This window comes from Erigeron canadensis, chromosome 9, assembly GCF_010389155.1.
Source record: "Erigeron canadensis isolate Cc75 chromosome 9, C_canadensis_v1, whole genome shotgun sequence".
NCBI lineage: Eukaryota > Viridiplantae > Streptophyta > Magnoliopsida > Asterales > Asteraceae > Erigeron > Erigeron canadensis.
In genome coordinates this window covers 33,970,452-33,982,964 of record NC_057769.1, presented here as the reverse complement: position 1 = coordinate 33,982,964, position 12,513 = coordinate 33,970,452, and the positions used below count along the sequence as shown (strand labels likewise).

The window sequence follows — 12,513 nt, the reverse complement described above, 5'->3', positions numbered from 1 at the left end:
TCTTTTATTAGATCCTCCATCAAAGTACCATCAGGATCATTGGTTGCATCTGCCAACTCACGGGTCGTAACTTTCATGTCTTCAACCAACTACAAAACATTTTTATCGTTAGTGCACAAAGTAAATGATGCAGGTTGATCAAAGAACATGTAATCAACATAAATTATATTATATATTTGTCATTGTCAATTGTTACATAGACGATGGAAATTGTTATAGTTTTGGTCAGAACTAGCTATCCAACATCATGAAAAAGTCTAAACTTTGGGCCAAGTAGTAGCAGCAAGCCTAAGATTTTGAATACCCATGGATTGCGTGATATTTTAAGGAAATCCAATTCCAAATTCTTTGACCAAATATCACAAAATTTATTTTGGTATTAAAATTTGTGTTTTAGTTAATGATAATCCTGTTACCACCTCCCAAAAAGATGGAGGTGTAATTAGATAGAACGTACTTGATTCTGAATTGCACTTATAAGCTTTTCCACGACTTCACGCATTGTTGGTCTTTCTGCACGGTCTAATTGCAAACATTGATACGCTATTGCTGAAATACTTTCCACACACCATAGAGATATATTATTCTTGGGACCATTATTGTGAATAATTGTATCCATTGTCTTTTCTTCGTAGCACTTTCGTGACACTGCAGACAGAGAACTGCGAATTCCGTTATAACTTTGAAAACATGGCCTTCCACAAAGAACTTCGAACAAAACCACACCAAAAGAATAAACGTCAGATTCTTTTGTCAATAAGCCTGTATGCGCATATAGCGGGTCACAATAACCCATTGTACCTACTGCGTTTGAGAAAAGAAAAGTAAATTGCTGGTTAGCAGGACCAAGTTTGGACAATCCAAAGTCTGCTATCTTAGGTGTCCAATTGTGATCCAACAATATATTTGCACTTTTGATATCCCGATGCAAGACTCTTTGCTGACTCCCCTCTACAGGTTCATGAAGATATTGTAGTCCTATTGCGGCTCCTAGGCATATCATAAGGCGTTGATGCCAAGAGAGCTCAACGCTATCTAGGTATAAGTCTAGACTTTTTCTCGATAGATACTCATACACTAGAAGATTCTCACCACCCTCGTCACAAAAGCCTACGAGGGAGACAAGATTTTCATGTTTGTATTGAGATAACAACATTATCTCTTTCCAAAACTCAGTGGTTCCTTGTCCTAACGATCTATCTAAACGCTTTATGGCGACCATGGTGAGCACGCCAGATAGGAGAATTTCACCTTTATAAACTTTCCCGAACCCACCACTTCCGATACAGTAAATTTCACTAAAATTGTTGGTGGCAGATTGTAAAACTTCGAGTGAAATTTTAAGATGTTGGAACTCTTTAATGGAAGACATTATTTTGTTGATTAGAACAAACGAAAGAAGAGAAGGTATATAAAAACAAGTAACAAAAGCTAGCTTGAAAAGATTAAGAAAAGTAGCGCGCGATTTCTGTGGTTATGCCAGCTTATTATGTATTTGCCAGCGCTCTTATATCGATCTCTATCTCAAAGTCAACTCTTTATTTTATTGTTTTATGAGTTACTACATGGTGTCTCCAGTGGGCAGCGTATGTGATGTATTAAACTATTAATAATTGAAACAAACGAAACGTCGTAGTTACTAACATAGTAACATGGGTGGTGCATGTGCATACTTTCAAACGAGTGTCTAGTAGTCAAACAAAAAACAACTCTAGATGAGCAAAGGCTATCCTTGTATGCAGGGCTAACAGTTCTTTTAAACAATCGGTTTATTAAATTCAATACTTCACTTTTTTTTTTAAGAAACCTGTAGTTAAGACTTAGGACATTATACCTTGTGAGTTGTGACTACTAGACAATATATCTTGTGATAGTTAAACATTCACTTATGTTGAATAATAGTAGTATTTTAGGCAAAATCAGATTATTGGATTCGGGTCACATTGAAAAGAAATTATTAATATTATTTTTTTTAAAATATAATGAGGGTCATGTGTAATACGATATTTTAACCAAAAAAAAAACTCATTATATTCTAAGGCTGTTTTAAATTTTATAAGAAAACTGCGTCATGTGTAATTCCCGGTATTGAATCAGAATAAGCACAAATTAATTTAACAATCATAAAACTTGTAAGTGATAAAAAAAAAACCAAAAAAACGGTTATAGTCTTTAAGTGACATTATTCCTCCACCAAAATTCATTGTGGCGACCAATTTGAAATAAACGGCATGGGTTCACAGTAAGGTCTTTGGTGATTCCGAGTTTGTAGACTTACTATAAAGGCTCGTTCAAAAAGCCAGCCTATGACCAGGTATGAGGTCAAAGACAAGGAGTTTGTCCATATCAAGCTCAGATGTTCAAGCTTTGAAATGTAGGCCAACTGATGCATGTTCCTTTTGTATCATTGTTCCCGGTGTAAATTGATCTAACCCTTTTTACCTTAATAGCCCTGTTCTCCAGAAACTCCCAATCACAGGGGAACTCAGGTTTTCCTCCATCTCCACTTGTATTAAAAAAGTTTAAAATGTTTACCGTCTCATGCAAATGCATAAAAGCAAGCAGATAGACCTGCCGCTGTGTCGTGTTCCTCCGGTCACCAGGTACCTATTAGTGAACAGAGAATGGATGGAACTTAAATTCCAATTCTAATAAATTCCAATGAATTCCTTCCAACCAAACACCCCCCGAGAGAATCACACATGCATCAAAACCCACCCTTCATCATAGTATACAACCTATGACGAAGGCAAACATGGAAAACTAGACATACATCTATCGATCAAATTATGTAACAAAAAATGTCAAAAACAAAAAAGCCTAGACAGAATGGAGATATCATCTCTAAGCCATATATCCAGTCTTCTCTAATGCATTTGTGCCTTTATCAGATATATTAGATCGATTCATATTCATACATATGAGATATTCCTTTAATTAGCCTTTAACAAGCCAACAACAACAAAAAAAACTAGTAAGGTTTAATTAACCCTAAGAACTAGTTCGAAATTGAACAAATGTCGAACAAAAACTAATTAATTTCCCTGAACGATTATCCTTAATTGTTCACAATAACGGAAATACCTATAGATTAACTTAAGTAAGATTCCCACATTTTATATGAACATGTTTTACATACACCATATGGTTTATGGGTTAAAATATAGAAAACCACTTACAATTTCAAAATATATATATATATGTAGGTATATAGATAGAGATATAAAAAGTAATAATAATACATATATACCAGGAATGGAGCGATATTGATGAACAAGAAGTAGGTGAGAAGTCTCCGGTGACTTCCATCGAAGTTGAGAAAATGGTGCGGCGGTTGACGGTGGCGGTGGGATTCAGGGGACAGTGAACTACTGATGATGGGGTGGTTAGGGTTTAATCAGGTTTAGTCCACTGTAAAGTTTTCACCTTATTCGGGTTTCAAAAGAAAAAAAAGAAAAAGGAAAGTTAAAATTGGCTTAAAAATTGGCCAGAAGGACAACCTAAAAGAACAACTATCTGTTATATCTTTTATTATATTAAAGCATAGTTGCTTTAAAAACTTATTGATTAATCACAACTCTTGATTTTTTAATGTTGGCTTTTATTTTCAATTTTAACTTTAATTTACACTTTCCTACAACTCCATGTAGCTAACTCCCTACATGAACCTCTTTAAAAATCAATATTTTATCACTTAAAAATAAATTGACTTCCATACTCTCCTAGTTATTTGTACAATCCCTGCTACAATTTAATAAAAAGATATATTTCAATTATACCACAAGAAGGAATGTGAGACGATGAGGTCAAATTATCTTAATAAATTAGTATATTGAATATGTGGAGCATGGGTTGATGGCTTGATGCAATGTAAAAAGGGTTTATGTTATTGGATTCTACCTCATGAATTATGGGTTTATTGTTGAACTTGTTGGTTTCCTGCGGGTCAAATTTGGATGTCAATTTCTTGTTTTTTTTTTTATAAATGGGTTGGATATCAGTAAAATTTATTAGTGGGTATAGCCACTATCATTTCTGTTGTTAAGGCCTGTAGGTAATTGCAAAATTTGCCACTATGATTCTACCAAGTAATCATATTTTTGTGATCATAATAACTAGATTTGGCCAACCAAATTTGTAGACTAACTCAATCAGGCAAGAAAAGAAAAGAAAAAGAAGATTAAGAAAAGATATAAGAAATGAGAAAGATAAGTACTTGTACTACTTAAATGGTTGAAAAAAAAATTTATGACAAGGAAAAGTCAACAAACTTTTACGGATAATTAAGAAAGTATGAGGTCAATTTATTTTTAGGTGATAAAATATTAATTTTTAAAAAGGTTTATGCAGGGAGTTAGCTAAATGAAGTTGTAGAGAATATATCCCAAAAAAAATTAATGTACATTATTAAAAGTTTAAAACATATGAATTATTTCATCTCTGATTTCACTCAACATAGTTTTGCAGTAATTATTTGTTGGCATTACAAATTGTTAACAACACCATAAAAAATGACGGAATATCCAAAATTTAACTGACAAAATGCATAAGAATAATATAGCTACGGGGATTTGGGATGTAAGTTTTGTGAGCTCGACTTGAATCTCCATCCTTTTAACCACTCTTCTCCTACTTTAATCAAAGTGAAATCCTGTTACGTTGTAGTTGTCGTGTGACATCAAAAGTTGGAATTGTGTACATCGGATGCTTACTCGTTCATATTTCATCCCAGCATTCCAAAAGACGATGCGATGGAGCTTCTTTGAAGTTCTAAAGCTGAGATTAACTAACATATGCTAATCCATTACTACTGAAATTTTAAGGTATACAAGGATATAGCATGCATATCAACCATTTATTTGTTCTTATTATGAAATACAGACACATGAAATTAACAAAGATGTTTGATGGGTGTACGGTGTACCATTGAACTGATTTCATGTGTGCTTTTAAAAGTTACGAGACGGGGTGCCCGCGCGATGCAGCGGTGATAGTGGTAACGACAAAGGTGTGGCTGTGGCAATTGTGGCGATGATGTGCGTCAGTAAGGGTTAATATGATTATTTAAGTATTGGAGAATCTATGTTGTAGTTTATTTTATTAAGGGTATTATAGGTATATAGGTAAAGATGTTTAAATTAGTAAATAAATAAGAAGGATAATATGGTCATTTCAGGTTTTTAATTACTTAAAGGGAAGAGCAGCTTGCTTTATATAGTAGTATATATATATAGATATAGATAGATAGATATAGATAGGAAAGATTTTAAGTAAGCTAAAGCGTAAAAGCATTTTTTAAGTTGGGCCGCAGAAAATGATATGGGCTAAAAAATAACAGATGGGCCTTTTATAGATTCATATGGACTAGAAAATGGATGCAAAATACGTGCTAATTCGTCGGCCTTCTGGCCCATTAGCAGGGACACGCCTGCTCCCACCTGTCCGGCTGTCCCACAGGCCCCCACGCCGACTTTGAAAATAGACCACGCAGGTTTTTCCAACATGAAAAGGAAGCTCTTAATACATATGAATAAATAAAAATAAATTAACGACCTTAAAACATACAAAACTTTTCATCTTTAATTAGACATCTTATTTTTTTTCTCTTATTTTTGAAATAATTAATACTAAAAGTGGTTATGACAAATTCACAATTTTCATAAACCTTTATATTATATTATTGGGAAGTGATATCCCCACAACACAAATTACTTTACACAGTTGTACACTGTGCAGCAGAGTATATACATATGTTGTGAATGGCTAATTTTTGTTGTGAGGATATCACTTCCCTATATTATTATTATTATTATCATTATGTATTTATTTACTTTAAAGGTATTTAACACCCAAATTGATCGGAATTTAAATTTATAGTTTAAGTTACACTTGTTAGTATCATAAACACTGTTTAATGTTTCTAAATTGAGAATTGTGTAAGTTGAGAATTGTGGCTTCGCCAATGTGTGTGGGCAATACAAATTGTTAGCACCATACAACGGTGGAAATTTAATTAACCACAATACCACATGCATAAGAAAATAAGAATAAATATTATTAATTAAAAAAATTAAAATATTAAACCAAATTTCATATTATTTTTTTTAACTTAAAATATATACAAACATTATATATTTACCCGGTCACTTAATACAATTAGCAATTAATAGTTAAAATTGGATGTGTCAATTTTGAATCGTCTTTTTGTTAAACTCCATCGATGGATCAGCCGCTCTTCTATGATTCCACCCAAGCAATAGTCGGTTACGTTGTCGTTGTCGTGTGATCAACTTCACCTTGTAGTAATTCCATGTTGGTTGGTTTCTTGTTGGTCGGCTACAACTATTTCCCACCGATATGACAAGCTCTTTATTTTGTCTCGGTCCTCTGCTCTTTATTTTGTCTCGGTCCTCTGCCGCAAAAAAAAAAACTTGTATATCACATGCACGTCATTTAGTTAAAATGGTCTAATTCTGTACTGGGCTCGATCATGAATTTTATCAAGGTTATTAACTTATCTAAGCATTAATTTAAGTAATCTACAGAACATACATACCTTGTTCTCCAACAACTCTTCAAGCTGTATTGCGACATCATCCATGGAAGGTCGTTTTTTTGGATTATGCGACAAACACCGATAAGCAATTGTTGCATATGTCCTCACAGTAGTTGTGCTGATCTTCTTTTGTTTTAGAACAGGATCAACAAACTTATTAAGTTTCTTCTTTTCATACAAATCTCTCATCTGTTTGGCTGACAACATGTAGCCATCTACTTCTTCGGTGCACAACCTCCCACACAGAGCCTCAAATAATATTATGCCGAAAGTATATACATTATTTTCTTTCGTGTCTTCACCATCAATAATGCTTTCGGGTGCTTCATAGGCATCATCTTCTGAATCTGAATCTGTATCTGAATCGGTTGAATCTTGGAGCGGTGATATTTCAAGATCGCTAACTTTAGCTACCCACTTGTCATCAAGAAGAATACAGCTGCTTTTAAAAACCCACCACACACTCGTCTTGACTATGGAGGTAAGCTAATCCATGAGCTGCACCTGCGCATATTTCAAGTCTTTGTCGCCACGTAAGACTAGTAGAAGCTCTATTGCTATGCCTTATATACTGATCTAAATTTCCACGCTTGGGATACTCATACACTATAATCTCCTCCCTTTTCTCGTTGCAGTAACAGAGAGCCGAGAAAACATTTGGGTGTTGTAGTTTAATGGAGTCGCCCAGATCATCCAAATAAGAACCTGCATGCTCACTATACCTTATTATATATACCCTTGTAGGTGTTCCGAAAATGGAAAGTTCCCCTTCATATATCCATTCGCCATAATTAGTTTTGCCAATACAAAATTTAAAGTAATGAGTGGCAACTTGTATCTCTTTCAATGGTACTTCCTGTATTATGCCTTGCTGATAAATGCTCCTCTGTAAATTCGAAAAAGTAAGAAAAGACTTTTAGAAATTGGGAAAAGCATATATAAGTAGAAATTGGGTCATAAATATTTAAACAAATTACGGGATAAGTGTGAACAAAGTTATTGGTTTCTTGAAAACACAATTAAATTAAAATACATTGTGTTAGATTCACTTCACGTGTGTTTTGACACTTTTATAATTTTTTAAATTAACATTTCGCTTGTTTTTATATTCTAAATACATATATACCCGTGAAATATTGATGTTAACTCAAGGTTAATTACCATATATATATATCTTCATTTATACAAGTTAAGACTGGATATCGTGATCATTAAATTATTGATATCAATTTAATTAAATAATATAGAGAACATATAGATATACCTCGATATCCAATAACTCTTCAAGTTGTATTTCGACATCATACATGGAAGGTCGTTGCTTTGGATCATACGACAAGCATCGATACGCAATTGCTGAATATTTCTCCACGAAAGATGAGCTGATTTTCTCTTTTTTTAAAACAGGATCAACAAACTTATAAAGTTTCTTCTTTTCGTACAAGTCTTTCATCCGTTGGGCTGACAACATGTAGCCATCTACCTCTTCGGTGCACAACCTCCCACACAGAGCTTCAAATAATATTATGCCGAAATTATATACATTGTTTTCTTCCGTGATTTCATCATCAATAATGTATTCGGGTGATTCATAAGCATTAATGTCTAAATCAGTTGAAGCTTGCGTCGATATTTCTAGATCACCAATCTTAGCAACCCACTTGTCATCAAGAAGAATACAGCTGCTTTTAAATTCCAACTCACACTCGTCTTGACTATGGAGGAAAGATAATCCGTGAGCTGCACCTGTGCATATTTCAAGTCTTTGTCGCCACGTAAGACTAGTAGAGGCTCTATTGCTACGCCTTATATACTGATCTAAACTTCCACGCTGTGTGTACTCATACACCATAATCTCCTCCCTTTTGTCGATGCAGTAACCCAGAGCCGAGAAAACATTTGGATGTTGTAGTTTAATGGAGTCGCCCAGGTCTTCCAAATAATCCCCCGTATGCGGATGCTCAGGATACCGTATTATATATACCATTGTAGGTATTCCCAAGATGGAAAGTTCCCCTTCGTATACCCGTTCGCCTCCAGGTTTTTGGCCAATACAATATTTGAAATAATGCGTGGCAACTTGTATCTCTTTCAATGCTAATTCCTGTACTATGCTTTGGTGATGAATGCTACTCTGTCAATTTGAAAAGTACGTAAGAAGAGACTTCCAGAAATCGGAAAATCATATATAAGTAGAAAACCAACGAGGAATTAGCCTAGCGGTAAGGCAATCAATTGATGACCTTAAGGTCTCAGGTTCGATCCCCGCTTGGCACAAAAAATAATTCCTTTAAGGTAGCCGTTACCAATGAAGCCGAGACCCACATGTGAAGTTTAAATACGCGGGTTCGATCATTCGGGGTGCCCAGATCATATGGGGATTAGGATAGAGGTATTGTACCAGCATCATATGAGTCATGCGGGGTGAGTCGATGGGTATCCAATTGTGTTACCGGGGCCAGGATTCCCTCCATTACCCCTTTTTAGAAATTGGCTCATTAATATTTAATCAAATTACATGACAAGTGTGAAGAACATTTTTCGCTTTTTTTTCTCTTAATAATAAAACATGCCCATGAAGTTTATGATCAGTACTCAGTAGTCATTATATATCAACATGTAATTCCAAGTTGTTACGTACGTGTTATTTGAAGTTACCACAATATATGATGTTAAATCAAGCTTACCTTATCTTCATTTATACAATTGCTATATATGACAGATATTGAGTTAGATATAGAGTTAAAATAACAAGTTTAATTTGATTAAGGCTTCAATACAATTCATTTAAGAAAAATGATTAATTCTTCTAAATAATTAGGCTAAAAATCCTTCTAATCATATGATGATGACAAGTGATGAAATCAAAGGATAAAATTAAAACAAAGAATTAATAGATATCACATATTACCATTTTAAGGTTTTAGGAAAAAATTTAAGCTAAAGTTTTAGGAAAAAATCCTTCTAAAAATTTAGCCAATTTTTAGAAGGATATATCATATGCCTTAATTTTAAAAATACTAAAAATGAACGGTACGATGGGAAAGCTATAGCCACTCATCGGTCGGTTGTTTTACAGTATTTATTTACTACTATATATACATGCATGATGTAGTACTATTATGAATTTCAATATTCGTGAATGATACACGGTATTCAAGTTTAATAGTATAAAAAAATATCTAATGTAGTACTATTGAACTAGTAATTTTACTCGAATATTTCCCCGAAAAACATAATGATGTGTAAAACTTGCAATGTATATCAATAATACATACATAACACTAATAAAAAAAATGGTGTAGATTATATTTAAAAGCGGACCTTTTCGTTATAGTAGAATACTAAACCATAGTGTACGTTTTCTCGCCTGTTAGTCTATGATTACCCAATAGTTGTTCTTTTTTTTACTAATGATGATGTTTTTAAAAAAACAAAAAACATAAAGCTATGGTATATGTTACCAGAATCATGGGACGGTATAACCAGTCCTATGCCCATCCCTAGCTAACCCGGCCATATATAGCAGATAGTCTACAAAACTTACCAGGATACTCAATAACTCATCAAGATCTTTTACGACATCATCCATGGAAGGTCGTTTTCTTGGATTGTACGACAAGCATTGATACGCAATTGTTGAATATTTTTCCACGGAAGATGAGCTGATCTTCTCTTCACTTGAAAGAGCAGGATCAACAATCTCATAAATTCTCTTCTTTTCATACAACCTTTTGATACGTTTAGCTGATAACGTGTAGTCATCCACATCTTCAGTGAAAAGCCTCCCACACAAAACTTCAAATAATACCATGCCGAAAGTATATACATTGCCTTTTTTCGTCTCTTTACCATTATTGGTAATGTATTCGGGTGAGTTATACGCATCGCCACCTCCACCTAAACCAATTTTAGCAACCCACTTGTCATCAAGAAATATAGAGGTGCTTTTGAAACCAATCTCTATCTTGTTTTGACTATGGAGGTAAGCTAATCCATGAGCTGCCCCTGCACATATTTCAAGTCTTTGTTGCCACGTAAGACTAGTAGAAGCTCTATCGCTACGCCTTATATACTGATCTAAACTTCCACGCTTCGGATACTCATACACTATAATCTCTCTTTTTTCAATGCAGTAACCTAGAGTCGAGATATAATTTGAATGGTGTAGTTGAGAAAGAATATCCATTGATTTCAAATAATCACTCAATGTGAGTCCAGAGTGCTCGAAAAACCTCTTTATAAATACCCTTGTAGGTATTCCGAAGATGGAAAGTTCCCCTTCGTATATTCGTTCGCCATCAAGAGTTTTGTCAATACAAATTCTAAAGTTATCAGTAGCAACTTGTATCTCTTTCAATGGCACTCCCTGTAGTGTGCTCTGTGAATTTGAAAATCAAGTACGAAATTAAAAGAATTTTTGAAATTAGGAAAGTTTAGATAGAAACGGATCATTAATTAATTAAATTATATTACTAGAGAAGTGAAGAACATCTTTGGTGTTGTTTGTTTTTGTTTTGGGTCTCGTTAATTACAACCTCTTACAACCTATATATAGGGTTGTAATTAACGTATCATTAAACTTTCGATGTGAATATGTACAAATTTTTTTTATGTACGTTAAGTAGAATTTTATACTTCAGCATTTTTCGTTTCTTTAATCTTTAATACATGTCCATGAAGCTAGTTTATGATCGAGTAGTCATAATTTATCAACATCTAATTGCAAGTGGCTACGTACGTGTTATTTGAAGTTAGCACAATATATGATGTTAAATATTGTGTCATGTTTTTGTTTGTAAAAAAGGACATGATTAATTATTATGTTGCGTGTTGTGTTCATGTTTAAACTTAACAAGTATTGTTACTTATTGTGTCGTGTTCTAATAGGTTGTGTCAGACCTGTTATGTATGTTGGCTCTGTTACAACATATATTGCAAAAGGTTTTTAAAATTTTATGTGCTAAAATCTATGTATAACATGGATTATTCCAACTTGTGTGAAAAGAGATTTTAATTAATATATAGTTAGATATAGGACGTACTTGATAATGAATTGCACATCTAAGCTCTTTCACGACTTCACCCATTGTTGGTCGTTTTGTATGGTCTAACTCCAAACATTGATACGCTATTGCTGAAAATTTTTCTACACACATTGGAGATATTTTATCTCGTAAACCAATGTGAATAATTGTATCCAATTTCTTTTCTTCGTAGCATTTCCGTGACAATGCAGACAGATATCTGCGGGTGTCGTCATAATTTTGCACACATGGTCTTCCACAAAGAACTTCGAACAATACCACACCAAAAGAATAGACGTCAGATTCTTTTGTCAATAAACCTGTATGCGCGTATAAGGGATCGCAATAGCCCATTGTACCTACTGCGTCTGAAATAATAAAAGTAAATTGTTGGTTAGCAGGACCAAGTTTGGACAATCCAAAGTCTGCTATCTTAGGTGTCCAATTGTGATCCAACAATATATTTGCACTCTTGATATCACGATGCAAGACTCTTTGCTGACTCCCCTCTACAGGTTCATGAAGATACTCTAGTCCTATTGCGGCCCCAAGGCATATCATAAGGCGTTGATGCCAAGAGAGATCAACGCTACTTAAGTATAAGTCTAGACTTTTATTTGATAGATACTCGTAGACAAGAAGATTCTCACCACCCTCGTCACAAAAGTGTAAGAGGGAGACGAGATTTTCATGTTTGTATTGAGATAGCAACATTATCTCTTTCCAAAACTCAGTGGCTCCTTGTCCAAATGACTTATCTAAACGCTTTACGGCAACCATGGTGAGCACGTCAGATAGGAGAATTTCTCCTTTATAAACTTTACCGAACCCACCATGCCCGATACAGTTGACTTCACTAAAATTGTTAGTGGCAGATTTTAAAATATTGAGTGAAATTTTGAGATGTTGCAACTCTTCAATGGACGACAT

General features: G+C 34.2%; 1 protein-coding gene across 1 annotated transcript; it reads right to left on the bottom strand.

The window, feature by feature from the left end:
* Positions 1 to 5,324: 5,324 nt before the first annotated feature.
* LOC122583647 lies at positions 5,325 to 12,513 on the bottom strand. Its single transcript, XM_043756033.1, has 6 exons — positions 11,602 to 12,513; positions 10,104 to 10,937; positions 7,821 to 8,690; positions 7,129 to 7,442; positions 6,557 to 6,995; positions 5,325 to 5,516 (listed from the first exon to the last, which is right to left on the bottom strand). The coding sequence occupies exons 1-6, from the start codon at positions 12,511 to 12,513 to the stop codon at positions 5,325 to 5,327; spliced, it is 3,561 nt and encodes a 1,186-aa protein (XP_043611968.1).

Coding starts and splice junctions, on each gene's coding strand:
- LOC122583647 (XM_043756033.1), bottom strand. CDS start 12,513: ATGTCGTCCATTGAAGAGTTGCAACATCTCAAAATTTCACTCAATATT. Junction 10,938..11,601: donor GATGTGCAATTCATTATCAA/GTACGTCCTATA, acceptor TCAAATTCACAG/AGCACACTACAGGGAGTGCC. Junction 8,691..10,103: donor ATGAGTTATTGAGTATCCTG/GTAAGTTTTGTA, acceptor TCAAATTGACAG/AGTAGCATTCATCACCAAAG.